General features: G+C 42.6%; 1 protein-coding gene across 4 annotated transcripts in view; it reads right to left on the bottom strand.

The window, feature by feature from the left end:
* Positions 1-13,704: 13,704 nt before the first annotated feature.
* quoa (quattro a) overlaps positions 13,705-24,458 on the bottom strand; it is a 170,008-nt gene continuing 159,254 nt past the window's right edge. For all 4 annotated transcript variants that reach the window (XM_080205043.1, XM_080205041.1, XM_080205042.1 and 1 more), the window contains 2 exons: positions 20,563-20,627; positions 13,705-16,377 (listed from right to left, as the gene is read on the bottom strand). In XM_080205043.1, the coding sequence (XP_080061169.1) occupies positions 20,583-20,627 (45 nt within the window). In that variant the 3' untranslated portion in view covers positions 13,705-16,377; positions 20,563-20,582. The remainder of the gene's footprint in view (positions 16,378-20,562; positions 20,628-24,458) is intronic.

A 24,458-nucleotide genomic window follows, 5' to 3' on the forward strand; every position in this document is an offset into this window, starting at 1 on the left:
GCGCAGTGACACCGGTCGCCGTGCTGCTCATTGCCGTGTGGAATGGAAGATGAACAGCTTTCCTCCATCTCCATCAAGGCAACACAGGGGAACTTCCTCGGAGTGGGCACCATTTCACCTATCCAAGAGCACTAATGGATTCACCGTGGTTACACTTAACAATCTGGAAATATCACAACTTTGTACTATCGAATACAGTACACTTGTAGATATCTCAGTCTGTGTTTATACACTCAATAAGAACGGTAACAAAATGAGTGATGTTCTCACCAGTGACACTGAGACTGAAATGCTGAGATCCATCTCACATTGGCATTGTCAGGAACAAGGATGTGCTAATGTGGGGGGGGGGGGGGGGGGGGGGGGATGGGGTGGGGTGGGGGGGGGAGCGGTGGTGGTATTCTCCGTGTGCCCCCACAGTGTATTTTGTGGTTAAGGGAGTTGGCATGCCACTGGCTGGTGGCAGGAACCTCTAGTCCTGCCACTGTGAATGGAGTTTCCCTCAGTCACACTAAAACGGGTGTTCCTTTGGGTGCTCCAGTTTCCTCCCACAATCCAAAAGGCATGCGGGTTAGGTGTATTGGCCATGCCACAGTCCCAAAGGAGTTTCATTGTTGGAGGAACCAGAAGATCCTGTCAGTGAGAATGGCTGGAAAATTCCAGCTTACATTTGTGAGGCAGTGGAAGCCTTGTTCATACTCTGGGTCTTTCATACGAGGTTTCAGTGTTCAAAGCCTTAATGATGCTCCTTGCAGCATTCATTGCCCATCTATACTTGACTTTAACATAACTCAATGGTCAAACTCCACAAGTAGCTGGAGGTCAGCAGCCGTATCTGAAACCTCAGTATTGGTTACAAGGCAGTCATCTCACAAGTCGGTGTTACTCATTGGCCTGGGTGTAGGAAGCGCAGCTTGTAATGCCATGTATGTTCCAGGCTTCAGCACCTCATTTACGGCCCCTGGTGTTAATGTGAAGGGGCCAGGTTCTGAAGGGTTTCTTATGATGTGTTACATCAAAGGGTTATGATGATGAGGGTAACACCCATTTTAATGTGACTGAGTGAAACTCTTGTTTTTTTCTCCCTTGGTGGGGATGGACAGTCCTTTGGTTTCCATATAAATGGTTCTTTTGTTGGACACTGGTCTCCAGGGATTGCGTGATAGCAAATATGAGATTAGAGGATCCTTTGTGTATCTACTTTGCACAAGGAAGTGAATGACAATGGGCCTCTCCTGCACAGAATCAGCCCTGGCTACATAGACATACCTTCCAAATATGCTGCTATTGATTGCATCCTCACCCTCCTCCATTTTCTGGAGTAGTGTCCTTCTCCTTCTCCTCTTCCTCATCCTGGAGCTCTAGCCATGGCATTTTCCTTTGGGCTTGAAGGTTCCTCTGCAGCATGCAACACACTGGGAGGAATTTTACCAGCTTGCCCTGCCCATCCTCCTCCTCTGTCCTTGTGCCCATGGCACTGCCTCTTCCTCCTGACCTTGTGTTCTCCTTCCAGTCTCTGCTAGCTCACAGAATTGACTTGCTTCTATGGCACTGATGTGCGAGGATGCCATGTCCCTCTTGTAGCTTGACACAATGCATCCTTCTCAAGAGCAATGTTATTCCTGCCAACTCGAAGCAAGAGTCAGTCATGGGCAAAAACATTGCCATGCCAAATCCTGCACCCCCACCCACCTACTCTGTTATTTTAAAGAGAGACAATTGCTACTGAATGTTTACCATTTCTGTTGTACTTAACACAGCTTTGGAGCAACTTACAAAGGGGACCCTGCACCTTTCCAAAAAAGGTGCTCTGACTATCAAAACTAATGCGCAAAGTTCAGATCTGCCTCTACCAGATCTAACCTGTGCGCATTATGATTCACATATCTAGTTCACCAAAATCAATTTTACAGGCAGCTTTCTCCACAAAACACATATGTGTGAAATGCAAACTGTTCCCATTCCCATCCCTGTGAAAATGGGAAATGTTATGCTTGGAGACGGGATTTCCAGATTGTGGCCTCCTCTACCAATTTTGTTCTCAGCTTTGTGGCAATCTAGGCTTCGGTCTCCTGGAAGCTAAAAGGGCTCTCACCGTTAATCAAGGAAACCAGATATATGTTGCCAGCCTGCACTGGTTGGCACAAGAGGCATGTGTAACTTTCATTAATTCAAGGAGTTGGTATTAAATCGCCATGAATTGCATTTAAACACATTGAGCAATTAGGCAAAACAATGAGCTTCCTGCCACTAAAGGTGAGTTTCCTGCTTCATTTCCTTCCTGCCGACTGACTTAACACTGACACAGATAATTCTCTCGAAACTGAGAGCCTGATGCAGGACCATGATTATGACCTCTTATGCAATTCTCTGTGTCTGCCACCATCTCTGTCTCCAGAAAATCCAGCCCATAGCTTGGGGATGATCCACCTGGTCAGTACAAAACTACTATCAATAAGATGAATCAGACATCAGAATAACACCAAGAAAAGATAGAGACACATTTGAAAAAGCTTAAAAACAAGTGACAAGGATACAGCCCATAAAATCATAAAAATGAAACTGAAGGTCCGGATAGGTCAAGTGTCAAGAAGGTTACTTAACCTGAGCATTGTGCATCAAGCTGGGAAACACAAGTATACGACTCACCAATATAAAGACTAGTTTAAAAAACTTGCTGTCCTTGTGGAATAAAAGAGATGGGAACAACCTTGAGAGAAGATCAGTCATTTGGGACCAATTGATGGTTGGAAAAGGAAACCAGATCAATATTTGTCGAAAAGATGGATTGGGGGTTTATTTTTCCTGCGGATATAGAGGAAAAAGATACCTTAAAGTGTCAACATTTGGTCGTGTGTGAGTGGAAATCATTGATGTAGCATTCATGCGGGGTTTGAATGGAGTTGGCTCAATGGATCAAGTTTTTCCAAATTTCTTTATGGCCTGATTTTTTTTATTATTTTTATTTTATGGGACATGAGCATGACTGGTTTGGCCAGCATTTATTGCCCATGCCTAGTTGCCCTTAAGAAGGTGGTAAATAACTTGAACAACTGCAGCCTCTGAGATGTAGGTACACTCACAGCGTTATTAGGGAGGGAGTTCCAGGATTTTGACCCACTAATAGTGAAGGAGCAGTGATACATTTCCAAGTCAGGATAGTCAGTGACTGCAGGGGAACCTGAATGATGGAACTGACCTTTATTGACAAAACCGATAGCTGCGGAGAGAGGTTTGAGCTCTGGAGTTTGATGTACCCCAGGTGAAAATGGACAGGAAACTTGAACAGGGACAATCACTACGTCACAAGAGACGGAAGTAATTAGTGTCTGATTTACATCTTAGAAATTTCCAGAAAGCCCCTCAAAAATAGACTATCCAGTCTCAAATCTTAAATAAAGCATTACAGACAATCAGAAAGTTGTTCGGTATATCTGTAGCAGAAGGAAACATGACTTGGCCCACGTTTTATCGCAACAGAATCTGTTCTGCAAACAGAACTAAAGCTGTCACTGAATTCTTGGAATTATGCAACCACCGTTATGCAACTACCCTGAAAGTTTAAAGCCTTGAAGTTTCTTAATCATTGAATAATTACAAAAGATGCCTTTCCCTTTTTAGTTTGGCCAAATGTTGGAAACATTTCCATTCATTTTGTTTTTATAGAAATGAATTGCAAATAGATACAGGATGAATATTAAGTTTAATAATGGGACCAAATTAGGATGGTCAGTAAAATGGTAGATTAGTGGCGGATGAAAGGTGGGATTCCCGCCAGTGGGATTTTCTGGTCCCACCAAGGTCAACAGGGATTTGAATGGCTCATTGCATCCACGATGGCAAAATCTGCCGTGGTGGAATCGGGAGATCCCAGCTGAACTGTTACATTATGTGATAAAAGAGCAAGAAACAGGTGCAAACTCTAAAAGTTAAGATTTGAAATAGTGTAATAGCAACAATCAAGTGGTGCAGGTTTAAAGATGAGAGTGCATGAACAAGGCCCGAGAAAGGAAAATGAGAGCCTGTGCTTCATGTATGGCGAACGTCCTCATTCACTCAGGAGGTCTGAGTTTCCATGACAACTGGCACATTTTAGCGTACGTTTTGTAGTCTGGAGCTATGGGTTTTAACAATAGGGATTCTAGCTTTCTTTCCATTGTGTGAGCTGGGATTTCTTCCACACTCACTGCCTATAATTGATGTGTTGGAACATACAAACATACATATATATATACACACAGACAATCATATGAATTAGGAGCAGGAATAGGCCTCTCGAGTCTGCTCCACTATTCAATAAGATCATGGCTGACCTGATTGTAACCTCAAGCCCCACATTCCTGTCTGCCCCCAGTAACCTTCACTCTCCCCGCTTGTTAATCTAGAATGGATCTAGCTCTGCCTTAATGCTTGCCACACCATTTGAAGAAGAGAGTTCCAGAGACTCTCAACCCCATGAGTGAAAAAAATTCACCCCATTTGCATCTTAAACGAGCAATACCTTATTTTTGAACAGTTCCTCCTAGTTCTAGAGTGTCCCACAAAAGGAAGCATCCTCTCCACAAGCATCCTGTCAAGACGTTCAGGAGTTCAAAAGTTTCAATCAACTTCATTCTTCTAAACTCCAATGGATGCAAGACTCACCTGCCCATTCCTAGAATTAGTATAGTAAACCTCTGAACTGCTTCTAACGTATTTACATCTTTCCTTAGACAGTAAGAAGTCTCACAGCAGGTTACAGACCAACAGATTTATTTGTAATCACAAACTTTCGGAGCACTGCTCCTTCTTCAGGTGGGCCAAAGGCTAGTCAAAATTTTCTGGTTGATAACCTGTTTTGCTTCATTATGAATGACAGCTTTATCCATCAAGTCCTGGAACAGGACTCGGACCTAAAACTTCTGGCTCAAAATTTGGGATACGACCCATTGCACCAGACTCCAGTTATGGGTCCATTGAATATAAAAGCAAGAAAATGTATTTGATTTTGTACTGGGTGGGCCACAGTGTGAATAATTCCTTCACATCTGAGCGATTCCATATCTTAAGGGTATTTAAGGAATGAAAGGACTTGGAGAATAAATACTGATACATTCACTAGAAGAATGAGAGGAAAGTTAGAGGAAATTGTTTTAACATGGGATTATTATAAAATGTAATGTTTTGCCACAAGTGCCTCATAAAGCAGAAATTATAATGAATTAATGGATTAAGTATTCAATAAACAAGAATGCAAAAGGATTTGTCATGAATGTATGGAAATGGAATTGATGAGAGAACTCCTGTCAAAGAGCTCACACCAATGAAGGCACAATGAACCACTACCTGATGCTGGCAGGAACTTCCATACCCGCATTATGAAACAGTCCTACAATCTTGCACTTGAACACGGGTAGAAGTTCATAGAACCATACAGTGCAGAAACAGGCCCTTCGGCCCATCGAGTCTGCACCGACCACAATCCCACCCAGGCCCTATCCCCATATCCCTACACATTTACTCACTAATCCCTCTAACCTACACATCCCAGGACATTACGGGGCAAGTTTTAGCACAGCCAATCAACCTAACCCGCACATCTTTGGACTGTGGGAGGAAACCGGAGTACCTGGAGGAAATCCACGCAGACACGAGGAGAATGTGCAGACTCCACACAGACAGTGACCCGAGCTGGGAATCGAACCCAGGACCCTGGACCTGTGAAGCAGCAGTGCTAACCACTGTGCTACCATACCTCCGCTATGCTATTATTCCTTCAATGAATGGTCAACTTGTTATACGTGCATTTTTAGCAAGTTATTTTCAGAAAATGAGAGAAATATTAGGAGATGTTGAAGGAGGTTATATAACTTTAATTGTGCGGCCAAATTCCCCTCCAACTCGATTTTCAAGTTTGCTGATGACACCACTGTAGTGGGTCGGATCTCAAACAATGATAGACAGAGTGCAGGAATGAGATAGAGAAGCTGGTGAACTGGTGCAGCAACAATAATCTCTCCCTCAATGTCAGCAAAACAAAGCAGATTGTCATTGACTTCAGGAAGTGTAGTGGAGAACATGCCTCTGTCTACATCAATGGGGATGCAGTAGAAATAAATGAGAGCTTCAAGTTTTAGGTGTCCAAATCACCAACAACCTGTCCTGGTCCCCCCATGCCGACATTGCAGTTAAGCAAGCCCACCAGCCCCTCTACTTTCTCAAGACTAAGGAAATGTGGCGTGCCAGCTATGACTCGCACCAATTTTTGGACCATAGAAAGCATTCTGTCTGGTTGTATCATAGTTTGGTATGGCTCCTGCTCTGTCCAAGATTGCAAGAAATTACACAAGGTCACAATCGAAACCCAGCCTCCCACTATTGACTCTGTCTCCACATCTTGCTGCCTCAGAAAAGCAGCATAATTAAGAACCCCAAGCACCACTGAAATGTTAAGAACAAAGAACAAAAACAGCCCGGGAAACAGGCCCTTCGGTCCAACGAGCCCGCGCCGCCACTTTAACATTACCAGTCCCCCCTCCACCCATGACCCTTATCTATTGTTCTATTCCACCTTCTTCCATCGGGAAAAAGATACAAAAGTCTAAGGACATGTACCAACTGACTCAAGGACAGCGTCTTCCCTGATGCCATCAGACTTTTGAATAGATCTACCTTGCATTAAGTTGATCTTTCTCTATACCCTGGCTATGACTGTAACAATACATTCTGCACTCTCTCCTTTCCTTCTCTATATATGGTATGTTTTGTCTATATAGTGTGCTAGAAACAGTACATCTCACAGTACACGGATATGTGTGACAATAATAAATTGAATAAATAAAGGTGGGAGGAGGTTCGTGCAGAGCATAACCACTGGCATTAACTATTTGGGCTGATTGGGCTGTTTCTCTGCTGTACATTCCACTGATAATGTTAAGTGATGCAGCAGAACAAAACAGGATCTGATAAACGCTGAGAACCATTCCACTTGCCTCAGGTAGCTTGACTTGCATGAAAAGTGTCAGAGACAGTTAAAATGCTAATTTCTGTACAGTGAACAAATGGCCGGTTTTAATGTAACAGAGATTTGATGGATGGCTCACAGTTGTTCAATTATAAAAACTCAACATGATTCTGAACATATTCCAATGTGTTTAGAATATTGAGTTGATCAGTGGGATAGATATCGTTTCAACATCATGTTGGAGGATTATGTGCCTTGACAGCTCAAATACAGTGAGATTCTCAAAATCAAAAAATAACTCCTGCTGGAAGTGGGAGTGTAATGGAAAAGCTACCTTTAAATGCATTCACCATTTGGGAATTTTCACCAGATCAGCATTTGTTTTCCTCACAATCTTCCTCTATGAATCTTCTCCCCCTCCACCGGACTTTTTCTTATTTGATGGATTGTGATTTCACCAGTGTCACATGCCCACCAGTGATTCATTCAAAAGCCCATTATTCATCTGTGAGCCTTGAATAATGAGCACTCCCAAATAATTCAATCATCGGGAGCCTTCATAGTTGAAACAAATCCTGTTTTCACCCAATATTCACAAATATACATCTTTAGCAAGTGACTTTTCAGGAGTTTTTCAAGTGACTTTAACATAAAATCATTTAGACAAGTTTCCAATTTATGCCCAGCTGTAAATCTGCCATTGTACATCGGCCATCTGTTATAGAAACCATTTGGGTTTTTTTAATGAAAACTGTTTCTACGATCCTAGCCACGTAGATATAATATATCCTAATTGATTGACTTTGCTGACATCTTCATCTGCCAATTGCAGAAGCAGCAAATAGAGATGGTCACTAATGAACATACCTAAAGGGAGTGACCTCCCTAAAGATACAGACACTGACAAAAGATGCAGTGCAGCAAAAAGACTCCAGGCAATTTCAGTTCCTTGCTTTGTATTACAAGACAAAAATAGAAACAACCACATTATCCCTTCGAGAACAAGAACAAAACTAAAGGAGATTGTCCTTCATAACACGCACCTGATTTAAACAAGTATTGGACCTGCTGATCAAGTTTCATATAGGTGAATGGCTTGTTAGGCCGTTTCAAAGTTAACCACGTTCCTTGGCTCCAGAGTCACTTGTAGGCTGGGGCCAGGTAAGGAAGGCAGATTTCCTTCCCTAAGAGACATTAATGAACCAGATGGTTTTTTTCTGACAACCAACAATGGGCAGCACGGTGGCACAGCAGTTAGCATTGCTATCTCACAGCACCAGGGACCCGGGCTTGGGTTACTTTCTGTGTGGAATTTGCATGTTCTCCCCATGTCTGTGTGGGTTCCCTCTGGGTGCTCTGGTTTCCTTCCACAGTCCAAAGATGTGCAGGTTAGATGGATTGGCCATGCTTAATTGCACCTTAGTGTCCGGGGGACTAGCTAGGGTAAATGCATGGGGTTGTGGAGTAGGGCTTTGGTGGGGTTGTGCTGACTTGACAGGCCAAATAGCTTCCTTATGCACTGTAGGATTATGTGGTTTCATCATTAGACTTTGAACTCCAGATATTTATAGAATTCAAATTGCACTATCTGGCTTTGTGGGACTCAGGTGCCTGAGCATTGCTCTGCTTTAATAAAAACAGAAAATGCTGGAAAGATTCAGCAGGTCTGGTGCCTTCTGTGGAGAGAGAGCGTGAGAAACAGAATTATCAATTTTCTGGCCCCATCTGATGCGAGAAGACCAGGATGGGAACTACACTGGGGCGGCTCAGAATGACATCTTTCCCACTCTCTGCTGGTGACGTCATCAGGTTCATGCCCAGCGAAGGTGTGAACCTAATTACCATATATTTAAATACATGCACATATTAAAAATCAGCTTAACACCATGTCTTCTAGGAGTGATAGATGTTCCCACTTATCAGCATGACACAATGTCTGACAGGAATCACGACTGATCTCCAAAAATGAGATCAGCTGTGATGACCACGCCAGGGCAATTTGGCCCCTGGCTGATCACAGATATGACTGGGCACTGCCAGGTTGGCACTGCCAGGGTTTGACCTGAAGTGGGTGGGCCTGAAGTGGTATAGTCTATAGGTGACCCTGTAGCAGGGGTTCGCTCCTGTGGGGGACGGGGGGGTCAATGATGCCATCAGTAGGGAGAGGGGTCTTTAACATTAAAGAGGAGCCAGACTTGCTGATGTCTTTATGCTCTTCCCTGCTCAATAATTGCACAAAACACGCCCCACTGCAAAATAAATGTCAAGGTGTTGGATGATCCCAATCGGGATTGCACTGCCTGAGCCAACAGGAATCACACCAGGTTTCCTGCCCGAGACCATACTGTCATTTTTACCCACCATTTTGAGTCAGTGTAACTCTTCTGTAGAACAACTTCAATATTGGTACTACACATGCCCCTTCCAACTTTTTTGAGTTTTGAGAGGCAGAGAAGTAAAGGGTGTGTAACAGCAGCCCTTACAGGAAACACCTCCATGCAATATGAAAGGACACACAGGGCATTTCCATGAGGCAGCTCGGACTGCGGGGCTCCAGACCCCGAGGGAAGGGAAGCGGTCAGAGTTGGGGCCAGTGTGAAATTCCATCCAAGCAGCGATGCACCCAGACCAAGTCCACCCTCGCTGCATCACCTCAAGACTACAGATGATATTAGGTCTGAGCATGACCTTTTTGAGGTCATGGACGTCATTGGATGCCCCCCAACACGCGAGGAGTCAACTCTAGGGGCGTTCTCCAGCCCACTCCTCTGCCACCCAGCATGTGCTTGACCCTGGCCACCCCAGCAGTCAGAGCCCATCCCTCTGCCAATCACCTCAATTGGGATTGGTGGAGGAGTGGATTCCTGAGCAATGGCTACTTACCCCTGTCCAGTCTGTCAAAACTTCACCAGTGTTATTCCTCAGAGCATGTGTCCTACAGTGCTTCACAGAATGGGTGAAATTTTGCTTTCCTTGCACAGAGTGCTGGCTGAAGCGACAAAACCAATATATGATTCTCCAATTCCGCAGCCGCCTTTTCTCTCCACTTTGTGCAGCAGTCTGAGCAATAACAAATGGGGGCTTGGCCCACACCAGCACCCTGACACTGCGGGGCTGGAAACAGCCTGCAACACCAGGAATCCTGCAATTGGAGAGCCTGATAAGGGGTAAGAGTAAGGGGAGTAAAGTGAGGTGTGTTTCCTCAATGTAAGTTCCCAGAGGGCACCCCCCTTCCTTTGGGACTGCTCCCTACCACTGCCGCCAGCACTACTCCCTGCCAGTAGGTAGTGCTAGGATACCAGGGGGCAGTGGCAGGGTATTGCCTGCGTATATCCCCCTCTCCCCTGTGTTTATATTTAGCTTCTCCAGCAGGTTCATGTCACTTGGTTCATATTTTGCAAAAACAGTTGTGTACCTCGCTGATGTGACATCACGCCAACAAGGGGAAAAATTCCTAATGTTGGGGGACAATATAAGACCATAAGGCCATAAGGCATAGGAGCAGAATTAGGCCACTTGGCCCATCAAGTCTGCTCCACCATTCAATCGTGGCTAATATTTTTCTCATCCCATTCTCTTACCTTTTTCCCATCAACTTTGATCCCCTCATTAATCAAGAACCTATCTCCCTCTGTCATAAAGACACTCAATGACCTGGCCCCCAAAGCTCCCTGCGGCAAAGAGTTCCACAGATTCACCACTCTCTGGCTGAAGAAATCCTCCTCATCTCTGTTTTAAAGGATTGTCCCTTTAGACCAAGGTTTTCCTACTAGTGGAAACATCCTCTCCACATCCACTCTATCCAGGCTTCGCAGTATCCTGTAAATTTCAATAAGATCCCCCCTCATCCTTCTAAACTCCAATCAATACAGACCCAGAGTCCTCAGCCGTTCCTCATACGACAAGCTCTTCATTCCAAGGATCATTCTTGTGAACCTCCTACAATATGGTGATGAAGCCCTTTATTAACGTACTAGTTTATTGAAATGAGGTTCTGATTTTCTGGGTGGGAACCCCGTTACATCACTGACGAAGGGAAGTGAAAATCCAAAAAAACGAGATTTCACTAGCAAGATTCTTACTCTCTTACTCACAAGGTATTTTGCGCCCACATTGCAGCCAATATGATTGCAATATCACGCATTAAAACCACACACTGCTATTAATTAGCAAAATTAGTTTGAACGCAGTTAAGTTTATGAACATTATTCCATCTTTAACTTATTTAACACTTCTTTTCATGTCCAGAACTCTCCTGCTCTTTCTTTATCCATTTTGACTTCTCCGATACTATTCAATTTTGCACTGTTCAAAATATCAGACTGGGATTAATGTTTCATGTCTCAAAGTGTTGTCTATTTAGTTCTGTAAATATTATCCGTTGGACTGGACCACAGGTTTCAGTTTTTACATATTCTCTACGTAGCTTTGGGGCATTCGTTTAACCTTTCAATTGAATATTATTTCTCTTTAGTAAAAGTCTAGATGCTGGGAATGGGTTTTGTTATACATTTACGTACACTGCTAGTCTCTGCTGCTCATTCTTTTGCCAATCCCCCTCCCCACCTCTGTTGCTTGTGTTTATTTCCCAGCTGCAGAGGTCCCAGTGAGCCGCTTCCCCTCTCTGAATGAGCCATTCATCAGCAAATATTTGAGGTTTTCCCCTTTTATTACCCCCAGACAGGCCTGCCTCAAATTTCTCTCTCCAGTTTAGCTAATTCCAGCTGCTCTCAGTACTCTCCCATTGCTAAAGTGCCAGGAGCACTTTGTTGTGTCTCAACTTACAGTGAACTGAACCCCCGCACTTTGGCAGCAACACACATATTCTCTTATCACCAAGGACTGAGAATCTGGTTTGAGTTTGCCCTCTTACAGAGTCATTAAAATGTTTTGCCAAACTGTTCAGATTTACTGTAAAACAGTGAAATTCATTATGTCCTTATCTCCCTCCAACTTCCCGTCATTGAGTACTCCTCTTATTGTTCAAACATTGCCATCTAGCCCAACATTAATTACGTTAATGAACTTTGTACATCAAAGGAATGGGAAAGACTTGGAACAGATAGACCAATGCAAAATGGGTTAAATATAACTTTCAAAATAACACATATTAATATTAACATTAAGCTGAATATCATATTGTACAGATGTTAGCTGTGGCTCAGTTACTGGCACTTTCACCTCTGGATCAGTAGGCTCTTAGTTCAAGTTCCAATCTAAAGACTTGGGCAGCTTGGTTGCACAGTGGTTAGCACTACTGCCTCAAAGTGCCCAGGTTCAATTCCAGCCTTGGGTGACTGTCTGCGTGAAGTTTGCACATTCTCCCCATGTCTGAGTGGGTTTCCTCCAGTTTCGCCCCACAGTCAAAAGATGTGCCCATTAGATTGATTGGTCGTGATAAATTGCCCCTCAGTGTCAGGGGGATTGGCATGCTAAATACATGGTGTTACGGGGATAAGGCCTGGTTGGGAATGTTGTCAGTGCAGGCTCAATTGGCCAAATGGCTTGCTTCTGCACTGTAGAAATTCTATGATTCTATTCTATAACTTCAGCAGAAGATCTAGACTGACACTCCAAAGTTGCACTGAGGGACAGCCGTACTTTCACAGGTACCATCTTTAAAATATGTTAAATTGAAGAAAAGTCTGTTCTATCACATGAATAAGTCCCATGCCAGATGAAGCGTGAAAATAGATGGAAATCCTTTTCTTGTAAGATAGTTTATGTATAGAACGCAGCATTATATTTCTCTGCCTCCTACCAACTACCCCAGTTTTCCAGCAGTCTTTCTTTACACTCTTTCGATAAATCAACAAATAAATTAACAAAGTAATGAAACTGACAGCCCCTCAAAGCGGCATCATAACAGAAACAAAACCCCAAAGGAAAATCTAATTAAACCAAGATGTTGTATCTGGGGCTGAAGAAGCACTCCAAACTCTGCACTGTCCACAAGTCACAGAAGGCCTCAAGTGTACCAGTGAACACTGCTGGTACACTTGTAACTCTCTCTGGTACAAATGTAAGTCTGTCTTTATAAGTGCTCTAAGTACTTAATTAATGAAGCAATGTCCTTCTCCTGTGTATCAAAACAATATGATTAACATACTGTTAAAACCCATTGCACTATTCGAAAGAACAGGCTAGCTATTCCCAGTATCTTGGCCAGTATTTATCCCTTAACCAGTATCACAAAAAAAGATCTAATTTCTGTTTGTGGGACCATGCTGTTTGTAGTTTGGCTGCTGTCTTTTCTTCAGTGCAATCCTTCAAAGGCATTCCTTGAAGGCGTCCTGAGGTTGTGAAACAATCAAAAGATTGTCTTTTATTAGGTAAAAGGTTTCAACACTGAGTAATTTTAGTAATATCCTATTGTGGCTTTGATGCTATCTGCTGAGATACATGATTATCAAATCATAAGAACCATTTTTAGTGACATACTTCTTCTAAAGTACGTCAAACTATTACAACACGTCTGATAAGCAGCCACTGCACTACAAGCAACAATTTTTTTTACATATTTGTGTATTCCTGAGGCATTTTGCTCAATATAATAATTTAGTAAACTCAATTTAATTCAAATGCGTTTTCATCAAATGGGTTGAAGGAACCAGACAGCTCTGGGACCATTTGATGTTCCAGTACCATTAATCTCAATGAACACTCATAACGTTCGCTGTCTCCAGGTTAGTTTGCAACTGAACAATTCATTTTAGAACAGAAACACAAATGGGACACAGCTTCCAATACCAAATGGCTTGAATTAAACCTTTAATACATTTTCAGTTGCGTAGCAACAATGTTACAGTCTGCATAGAATGGAAATTACTCAGTAACTCCAGAAAATTCAACAGTTATTAACAGGCTAATTCTAATTTACATGAAAAAGACACAGTAGAGCAACTCAGGGTGTTTTTTTCTCTGCTTGTTACCTTTAACACAAAAGTTGACAAGTACAAAATGATATACTTTACACTCACTTTTTGATAAAATTAGAGGAAATTTATACCACAGGATATTAATCATCATCCAAATATCTTACAGTACGTAGTGTCGTGGTTCAAATAACTCGAAGGCAGAAGAACATTTAGTACGGATTGGGAATAACTCGAAGAATAGTAATGCAAGGATGTGTTGCACAGTTTTTATCAATGTGAGGTCGAAATCATTTCCAATTTCTGGTGCTCAGTTGGGCATTCCACCTGTTCTACCAGCTGAATTGCCAAGATCGGTACACTCATCAAGAGACGTTTATTTCATTAGTGCCTTTATTAGTGTCATTAACACTGCAATGAAGTTACTGTGAAACTCCCCTAATCGCCTCATTCCGGCACCTGTTTGGGTTCACTGAGGGAGAATTTAGCCTGGCCAATGCACCAATCCAGCATGTCTTTTGGAATGTGGGAGGAAACCAGAGCACCTGAGGAAACCCATGCAGAAGGAGAGCATGCAGACTCCACACAGACAGTGACCCAGCCAGGAATTGAATCGAGACCCCTGGCACTGTGAGGCAGCAATTCTAACCAGTGCGCCACCCCGTAAGGGTTGGAAAATGGTGGGAGTGAGCCGTGAGTGCAGTGTTGCTGGACTGATGTCCTGCAGACCTGGCATTAATGTAGAATCATAGAATCACTATTTGGCCCATCAAGTCTGCACCGACAACAATCTTACCCAGGCCCTATCCCATAACCTCACATATTTACTCCACTAATTCCTCTCCACATCCCAGGACACTAAGGAGCAATTTAGCATGGCCAATGCACCTAACATGCATATCTTTGGACTGTGGGAGGAAACCGGAGCACTAGGAGGAAACCCACACAGTGATCCAAGCCGGAAATCGAAACTGGGTCCCTGCCATTGTGAGGAAGCAGTGCTAACCACTGTGCCACCCTGTCTTGTTTTCAAAATCATTCTTTTGGCTTCAGCATTGATTACTGTGTAACCATCCTACCCCTGATTTCAGAATTCCTTACAAATTTTAAATGCTTCCCCCATCACGGTTGCAACCGCTACGCCAGGAATGCAACAAAAATCCTGATTCCTTATGCCCAGCAGTGTCAGAATGCAAAATGTAGGGAATATATTGTACATTTTTCCCTTCCCTGTCATTTGAACACTCATAATGGGGCGGGGGGTCCCAAATGTGCAAGCAGAGCAAAACCTGGAGTGCTTTCCCATCCAAGTCCACTTGAACCTAACCAGGAAACCAGCACTATGCCAAAATTCTACCCAAACCATGTAGTATAACTTGGGAGTCAGTTAATCGTGCCAAACTTGGGTGAACTGTGAAAGGTCATGACAAGAGTGAGGCAAACATGGCTTTGGCTGCACATCCACCAGAATTTAATTACAACTAATTTAGAAGCTTAAGGTCAGCAGAATCAATTCAACTGTTCTAAGGAAATTTTTAAACAGTTTAAAAATTACATTCAACTTTCTGTGATATTAAAGGTTGAGTCAGCCTTTTGGTATCACTCGGTAGAGTCTACAGTGCATTCCTGCAATCACAAGAGGCACAGACCGGATCATTACCTTAACTGGTCAGCAAATCCAGGAAGGCAGGTCTGATCATTCTTTATAGCTCTATTGCAGACACGTGGTAGAACTGGGGCACAAATTTAATTTTTAATATTTGAGAATAATGCCAAGTTAGAATAATATAAAAATGACAAACTGGGGCCAAAAAAACCTTCAACATCATGAAAATCCATAGTTCTTTTTAATATTGTAAACATGTAAAAATAGGAAACGTAAGTACTGGCATCTTAACTGACACTTGTCTGCATTTTACAACAATGCTGTGATTAAAGTTAGCAGGTATGCAATAGAAGGCAATAGTACAATATACAAAGTAATATTAATTGATCATTTTAATGGGTATTAAAATATCTTAATATATGATTTGATAGTTAAATGAAAATGTTGCAATGCCCTCCATCTTTAGACATGTTTTCAGTGCCATTTTCTCCAAAGTCAGCTTTTCCTGGATGACTATCCCTCCTGCACTTGATGGATCTTCCTTCTTGCAAGCCTAAACCTCATGGAGCTGACACTGGGGATGGAAAATGTGACTAAATGTTGCATTACAGGTTCACGTACTGAGTAAGGGGCGCCAAAAACTCCTACCATTTGTCCATAGGGAGGTGTATTCCCTCTTTGATATGATGATCTTGGAAAGTACCACGGCTGAGGCTTACGTCACAACCACCTGAGAATAATGAGGCTTTTATTTCAGAATTCTGCTACACAGCAGCATCTGTTTTCCAGCAAGTGAGAACAACAATCTGTCAGGACAAAGTCCAGATGGCACAGCAACCTCCTGCAAATCTGTCCCTTGTTGCAACTTGAACTGGAATCACATCTCAGAGCTCAGCAGCACTTGGAATACCAACAACCAGCCTGTTTCACCAGCGATTCATTGATTCTCAGGCCTGGAAAATAACAACATTAAAATTACATACTACCACTTTATAATGTGGTTATGACACATTCCAAAAACCCTCCTTTTAACTGAGAATTCCTAAAATAATATGGTGCATGAGTTGGCACACATATAGTTAGATGAAGGGAGGCAACGGCTTAGTGGGAATATCACCAGACTATTCATCCAGAAACTCAGGTAATGTTCTGGAAGCCCGGGTTCAAATCCAGCCACAGAAGATGGCGGAATTTAAATTCAATAAAAAATATCTGGAACGAAGAACCAGGAAACCATTGTCGATTGTCAGAGAAATCCATCTGGTTCACTAATGTCCTTTAGGGAAGGAAATCTGTCGTCCTTTCCTGACCTGGCCTACGTATGATTCCAGAGCCACAGCAACGTGGTTGACTCTCAATTTCCCTCAGGCAACTAGGGATAGGCAATAAATTAGGCCAGCCAGCAACACTCATGCCCCATGACTGAATATAAAAATGACGCCCACATGTACAAGCACACATACACACACATACAATTCTTCCATTGTGTGTAAGTCCACACTCTCCTGCCACTGGATGCAGACTCAACAAGGTCATATGTCCAACTTACATTCAATTCTGGTGCAGTTTTTCCTTTGACAATGATCATTCACTCTGAGTGCAGAATTATTGAATTATACATGTGGTCATTTGTATCCGTGCCAATTCTTTGGAAAAAACTACCCAATTAGTCTCACTTGCCTGCTTTGACCCAAAACCTAGTAAAAGTTTGCTTTGTAGATACTTCCCTTTTGAAAGTTACTATTGCATATACTTCCTGTTCAAGATATTCCACATCACCTAGTAAAGAATCTCTACTTTATCCTACCAGCTTTCTTCATTGACTACTTCAAATCCATTGGGCTCATCAACCCTCCTGCCATTTCCTCCCATCTGTCAAAACCCTTCATAATTTTGAATGCTTCTATCAATTCTCTTTCTTTGTTGTAACAAGCAACAATTCTCTACTCTTTTTAAACAGCGGATCTTCAGAAACCTGAGTTGAGTGAGCAACGCTGTGACGATAAGTTAGTGTGTACTTGGAGAGTGTGTTATATTCCTCTGAGTTACTCCCATTTGTCAAAATGGAAGACTAAAGAGCTTCTGCAACCAGTTTAATCTACAGGTGGAGTTGCAGACTGGTGCTGCATCTTTGCTGTCATTTTTTTTTCCAAATATGATGATGCTGGTTCCATGATTTATATTTGGCAGTAATGGAAATGAGTTATGGAAAATTGACAATTCCTCCTCAGCCATCACTTACAACAAATATCTGCAAGGGCTAATGGTTTATATTCATCTCATGAATGCTGGCAAGATTAGGCTAGGGTACAATGATACAGGATGCAAGACATGGGTAGGGGATTTGTCTTTATTTGAGCTGCTTTATAAAATCCTCACGGGCCACTTTCAGTTCAAAATGGCCTACTCAGTGGTCAGTTCCAGATTTTTAAATCTAAACATGGTGAGAGATGAAACAGGTTGATGGGATTTGTATATAATTTTCCACCCATTACAAAAAACACATGGACTGGAGAATACAGGATATCAAAGGCACCTCTTATAAATCCAGGACTGTCCACCCAGGTGGAAAATTATGCCCTGGAGGCATAACTCAGGACAACATTTGTTCAAATGTTATATACCTCTATTGGCATCCCAAAGTATATTCCACAGGGACACATGAGAACTCATATATCAAAGAATTCTGAATATAGCAGAAGCAAAGAATTGTCTTTTTAGTTTTTAAATGTTTTAAAAATGTATGTTATATTAACGAATACAGGGCTATTACCTCACGGGACTGTATTATTTTCTCAGAGATTGTTAATCAATGATATTAGTGCATTATAACAGTTTGATCAGTGCTATTATTCATATGAACATTCAATGGCAATTAAATGACAAGGCAAGCCATTGTAAAAGATACTCAACGTACTTGGTAAACTGCTGGAATATTCAAGCAATGATGCTACATTTTACACAAAAAGAATTGCCTAACTGATTTGTAGCAGGGTGTAACACGTCAGATACAACACCTTTTTTGGCAAAGTGTGCATTTCATTGCTAGAGGATCTGTGTTCCTTCAATTAAAGTTGTTTCAGAATGAGGATTATACTGCTCTGACCTGGAGACTAAGCTAGCGTTGTTTTGGCACATGGGTGGCACAGTGGCACAATGGTTAGCACTGCTGCCTGTCAGTGCCTCTCAGTTCCGGGCTCAGGTCACTGTCTGTGTGGAGTCTGCATGTTCTCCCTGTGTCTGCACGGGTTTTCTCAGTCCAAAAGATGTGCTGGTTAGGCCCATTGGCCATGCTAAATTCTCCTTCAATGTACCAGAACAGGTGATGGAATGTGGCAACCAGGGGATTTTCACAGTAGATTCACTGCAGTCTGAATGTAAACCTACTTGTGATGCTAATAAATGAATTATCAACAACTTCAAGATGCAGCCACCTAAAGAGATTTCTTTTGATTATTAAGTTTGATTATTGCTGACTAGTTACAGCCTAAATGTATATTGTCTCTTAATGCTTTCTTCCATCTTTTCTTCTTGCTCCTTTATAGTCAGAGTTCTGTATCAGTTCCTCCTTGCAAGGGCTGGATTATGACCAATTCCCCAAACCTCGACAGTGCCTCTTTTCAACCAGCTGTGGGGTAGCTGGTGGACACTTGTGATTCAGTCTTTTGAGAGAATCTAGATCGCCTCCACTCATTTCCATCTTCCACCCTGCCCCCACCCCCCATGCTTGGCAAATTGGCAAATTAGAAAGAGGTTAACACCGACTCAAGGAGGGTGACAACTGAAAAATGACGCAGAACATGTCTCCAGTTATCCAGCTAGATTAAAGCAGGATGGGCCTGTCAAAGGTGAAGCAACAAATGCATCTAATATTTCACCTTTTATCCAATTATCACACATGACTAAAATTGCAAGCAATTTCCTTTCTTTTCTTGCAGAGGAGCTGTTATGTATTGGCACTCACAGCGATTATTTGTAACTAAATAGGATTATTAAATAATTTGCAGTTGTTTGTATGATTGTCCGTAGTCCCCTGTTCAGTGATTGGTCACACTGGGACTGGGTAATACCATCTCTGTTCACACTCATACCCCTTTGTCAGACTGCCACACACACTCTGCCTCCCATTCATACTGACACCCTTCTTTCTCCCCTTACTCAGTTCATACTGCCATGATTCACTCTCCTCAAATGTAAACTGGTATTGAATTGTCACCAAATTTCTGATTCACCTCACCAATGCAATTTTTCTCCTAATTCCTCTCAATGCTGCTCTGGGCTCTGGCTACTCCAGAAGATTGAATGCTCTTGTGCATATTGACCCGGATCATCTTAGAAAACGAAGATCAGTTCCTGCCTGCGAGGGAGAGGTTTATGACATTCAACGGTTGGCATTCTCCAGTCTCCTATGGTCTGTCACCGCTGCCAGTGAGAACAGGATCTGGCACTCAGCCAAAACTCCATTCATTGCAGTGGGACTGGAGGATCCCAGCCGCGGGCAACGTCAATAGCCTGGAGTAGCAGCAAGCTGGAGTTGAGAACAGCACTCGGGGGAGGAATGAAAAGTGGCACTGAAAGAAGAAGACCGGGCTCTGTGCTGGAAGAGGATAACTGGGGTCTGTGCTACTTTTCATTTATTGATCCATAACTGCTCGCTGCCTATGCAAAACAGATGATTGGCACAGATATACCCAGTGCAGTGTGTGTGATAATGAATGTTTTATGTATGGAATTATGGGCAGACTTTCTGGCCTTTCCTGCCAGTGGAATCCTTTGGTCCCACCGAAGGTGACCCCCATGGCACACTCTCTGGTGGCAGGATGGAGAGCCATGTAAAATGCCAGAGACATTGGTGGGAATGTAAGATTCAGCCAGCGGCCAATGGTGAGTGCTCTCGTCACTGGAAAACATACCATGGGGGCAGGATAGGGGATCAGGGAAATATCTCACCCCCTAGTCTTTACCCATAAGAGAACTGTGGCAATTGTTTCTGGAAAAGTTTATTATTATTGGTGACCATACGTGCGATGCTCCTTACAAACGACTCTTTGTTCTTTTAGACCCAAGAAATAAGGAATAAGTTATTCTGTGGAGCCACTCCAAAAATGTGAGAAGATTTTTTGGTTGAAAATAATTACCAAACTGGTTCTCCGGAACATTAGACAGCCGTCGAACGGTTCACAGCCACTTCTGATGGTTTATCCTGCATCAAAGTAAAGCATTCAATTTAAAATCTTCAGCAAGCCAATAACAGTCAATCTATGTTATAAACATATACACTGTGATCTTATATGTCTACTTATGTAGACCTATGTATACACACACACACACGCACACACACCACAACTATGGTCCAATTTGGTCTAAAATCATTGGAGGAAGTAGTATTTTAATTAAACTTAAGAAAAGAAAAATAACAATTTTATAAATACTGCTCAATTTTATAAATCAGTCAAGACCTCCCGGAGTATCAATGTAAAAGTCTTCAAAACAGTCCAAGTGTGAGGCCTTCTACTATTGGGTTCTCAGCCTCTATAGGTCTTTCAGAAGTTGACCTTCTGGACAAAAGCTTCCATTTAGATTTATTTTCTGGAAAAGCTCACACTTCTCAAGTTAAAGAATTTTGGTGCTGGGGAAATATATTGCACAAGAAAAAAGATTAGCAGTCACAGCACAACAGATAGACCATAAGATGTAGTCGGAGCAGAAGTAGGCCATTCAACCCATCGAGTTTGCTCTCAATGAGATCATGACATATCTGATAATCCTCAACCCCCCAAAATCCTCGATTCTCTTATTGATTAAAAAATCAGTCCATCTTAGTCTTGAATATACTTAATGGCCCAGCCTCACCACCTCTGTGTAAAAAATTCCACAGATTTACTCCCCTCACAGAAGAAATTCCTCCTCATCTCGGTTTTAAATGGGTGACTCTTTACTCTGCGACTATGTCCTCTGGCTCTAGACTCTTCCACAAGGAGAAACAGCTTCTCAGCATCTACCTTGTCAAGCACCCTGAGAACCCTATATGTTTTAATAAGGTTGCCTGTCATTCTTCTAAACTCCAAACAGTGCAGGTCCGAGCTACTCAACCTCTCCATATAGAATGCTTCCATAACTGGGATCAACCCTAATGAACCTTCTCTGGATTGCTGCCAATGCCAGTGTATCTTTCCTTAGATAAGGAGACCAGAACTGGTCTCCTAACTAGTGCCTTGTATAGTTCTAACAAGACTTCCTTATGTTTGTACTCCATTCCCTTTGAAATAAAGGCAACTTTCCATTTGCCTTCCCCACTCCTGCTGAATGTTCATGCGAGCTTTTTGGGATTTATGCACACAAGACTTTCCAAACCCCTTTGTATGGCAGCTTTCTGTAGTCCTTCTCCTTTTAAATAATACTCAGCTCCTTTATTCTTCCTACCAAAGTACATCACTTCGCATCTTCCTACATTATGGCAGGAATTTTCCAACCAATTATGCTGACAGAGCTTTCTGATCCCACTGCCGATGGTGCAACCCCATTCTGGTTCCCCAACAGCAGGGGGTGGTGTCAATGAGAAATCCCACTGACAGAGGCAGGACCAGGAGATCCTGTCGCTGAACAATTATGCGCCATCTTCTGCTACAAGAAACATGTGATGGGGAGGCCAGAGAGTGCCCCTTATGGGGATGATTCTCTGACCTCGTTGCGCCTGGTGCAGATTGCACTAATCCTGAAGAATAGCGGGCGAGCCTACAAATTGATTTAGTTCCTAGCACCAAATAGTTTGTGACTGTCGGTTCCTTTCTAATGGCAAAAACCAGATCTCATCCTACTTTAAGTTAGTATTAAATATGCTTAGCCCATTCAACTCCCAGCACATGGAATTCTCAGGCCTTTGGGCACAGCGCAAGAACAGCAAGAATTATAACGGGTCTCCACCAGCGGAGCTGCGATGGTAACCCCAGGGGCTCGAAGCCCATTAAAGCTCTCTGGGTAGTTGGGGACATGACCAGGCAGTGCCCACCAGACATCCCGACAATTTCCACTGGACACCTCTGGGAGAATTCCGCCCTATACTTTTATGCATATACTTGTGTTTGTTAGTTTTGCACTCTGTTTGAAAACTAAATAACATGAAGGGAACATATTCAATTCTAGTCAGTATGAAAATCGCAATTTAGTGATTCTACTTTTTTTAAAAAAAGTCTTCCTGGAGAGAAACTATATTGTATCACCCAAATTTCAGTTCATTCACCAAGTTTTCTTTTCAGTCTGGTGGAATACAGCTTGAATCAGACAGACTTTTTTTTTAATGGTTAATAATTATGGATTAATATTTTATAACCTCTTTAGGCCTGCCTGCAAAACTGATAGAGACCAGTGGAAGAACACAGAGGCAGGCAGATGGAAAGCTTTGCCAGCCAACCAGAATGCCAGTTCTCCAGCTCCAACCCAGAAGCTGGATTGGGGAGTAACAAGGCAAGTGGGGAGTCAACTGATGCTGTTGTTGTCTGAGGCTGACTGAAATTTTCCAATCAGCCTCCGGGTCTCTGACGGCACCAGAGAACAGGGCAACCGCCTAGAGGTGACTTCACAACAGACCAGGGATCAGCACTCCAAAGGCAAACATGGGCCTGTCTTAACTTCAGCTGCGGTCAGAGGCCTCCTCTCCACAATAGTGGCCCGGCTGCAAGTTAATAAAATGTTTGACATACAGCATCTCAAAACGGCAACACCCTCTTTTCTCTCACTTACCATGATAAATCAGCACTTGCTACTTCATTGTTGGGTAAGGGGGGGGTTGGGGGGGGACCCTACTGACCCTCCAGCTTTGGGAGTCTACATTACATCCTTAATTGGACAACAAGCCTGCCCTCTGGCCAATCCTTTGTGGAATATCACAGATGAGTAATTGCATTCCACACAGTGTGGGCTTCTGACCCTATCTGAGCCTGACAGCAGTGTTTCGAAACCTGTAGAGAAGTCTTGAACTTAGTCTATTTATATTAGATTGATTACCGAGAGTCAGAAAAATCAGCCACCCTTACAAACAAAGGGCTGAATAATAAGGTGGGTGTGGTGGGGGGGAGGGGAGAGGAATGTGGGGAGTGGGATATGGCTTGCTGCACCCAAGAGGCAATGTTAGCTGCCTGCTTTGGAACCCACCAATGCCTCCTGTACTATGGGGCGGGGGGGAGGTGAGTAGGACAGTTGCAAGGTGGATACTTGCCCTACCTTAGATGCCCCCCATCCCCCATCAAAAATATATGCAGTCTAAACGCAGTCCAAAGCTTAGCTCGTGCCATTGTGTTTTATTCAAGTTATTTTGATTTTTTACACTTATGATTCTAGAATCTTTGTACCACAATTTCATGGAGCGCAACTGTGTTGTGTTTTAATAAATTTCATTAAATTCCCGGTATTATTTATCAAGGTGAAGTTCATTTTAACTACAGCACCTTCTTGGAAGAAGAATGTACAAAGCGGAACGTCGGAATAATAATTAAAAATTAAAGACAAGATTCTAAAAATGTTCGATAAAAACAACAGAAAAATGAATCTGAAACAAAATCTAACATTGAAAGATGGGGTGTTTCATCAAGCTCCCCAGAGAAGCTAGTTATCCAAGGCAGTGCCCAATGTTGAGGTAAGGCCATGCAGATCATAAAGATCAAAGGTTCCATTTCTAGTTTGTAGTGAGATAACTGATTTTAGCTGGGGCAGCAAATGGGATCTACATCTGGCTTCTGTGTCTTTTGGTTAAAAGTTGAAAAATTAATTAGATTCCTCTCTCTTGACTAATGTCCTGTGACTGTTGTTGCAATGCCAAACCTTCTAAATATATGGTGATGACAACATTATGCTCAGCTGTCATGGTCACTGAATAACTTGCTTATACCTACTTCTGGGGATAATTGCCCAAGACCCATGAAATCATACTCCAAGATCAGTCAACATCTTCCAAGAAGGGTAAAAATTTGGAAGGGAAATCGCTTCTCAGTTTTTTGGCTAAGATCACGTGTCAGATCAAGCCCTAGATAGGGTGCAA

This window comes from Carcharhinus amblyrhynchos, chromosome 16, assembly GCF_965287045.1.
Source record: "Carcharhinus amblyrhynchos chromosome 16, sCarAmb.v2.hapA, whole genome shotgun sequence".
Lineage (NCBI taxonomy): Eukaryota > Metazoa > Chordata > Chondrichthyes > Carcharhiniformes > Carcharhinidae > Carcharhinus > Carcharhinus amblyrhynchos.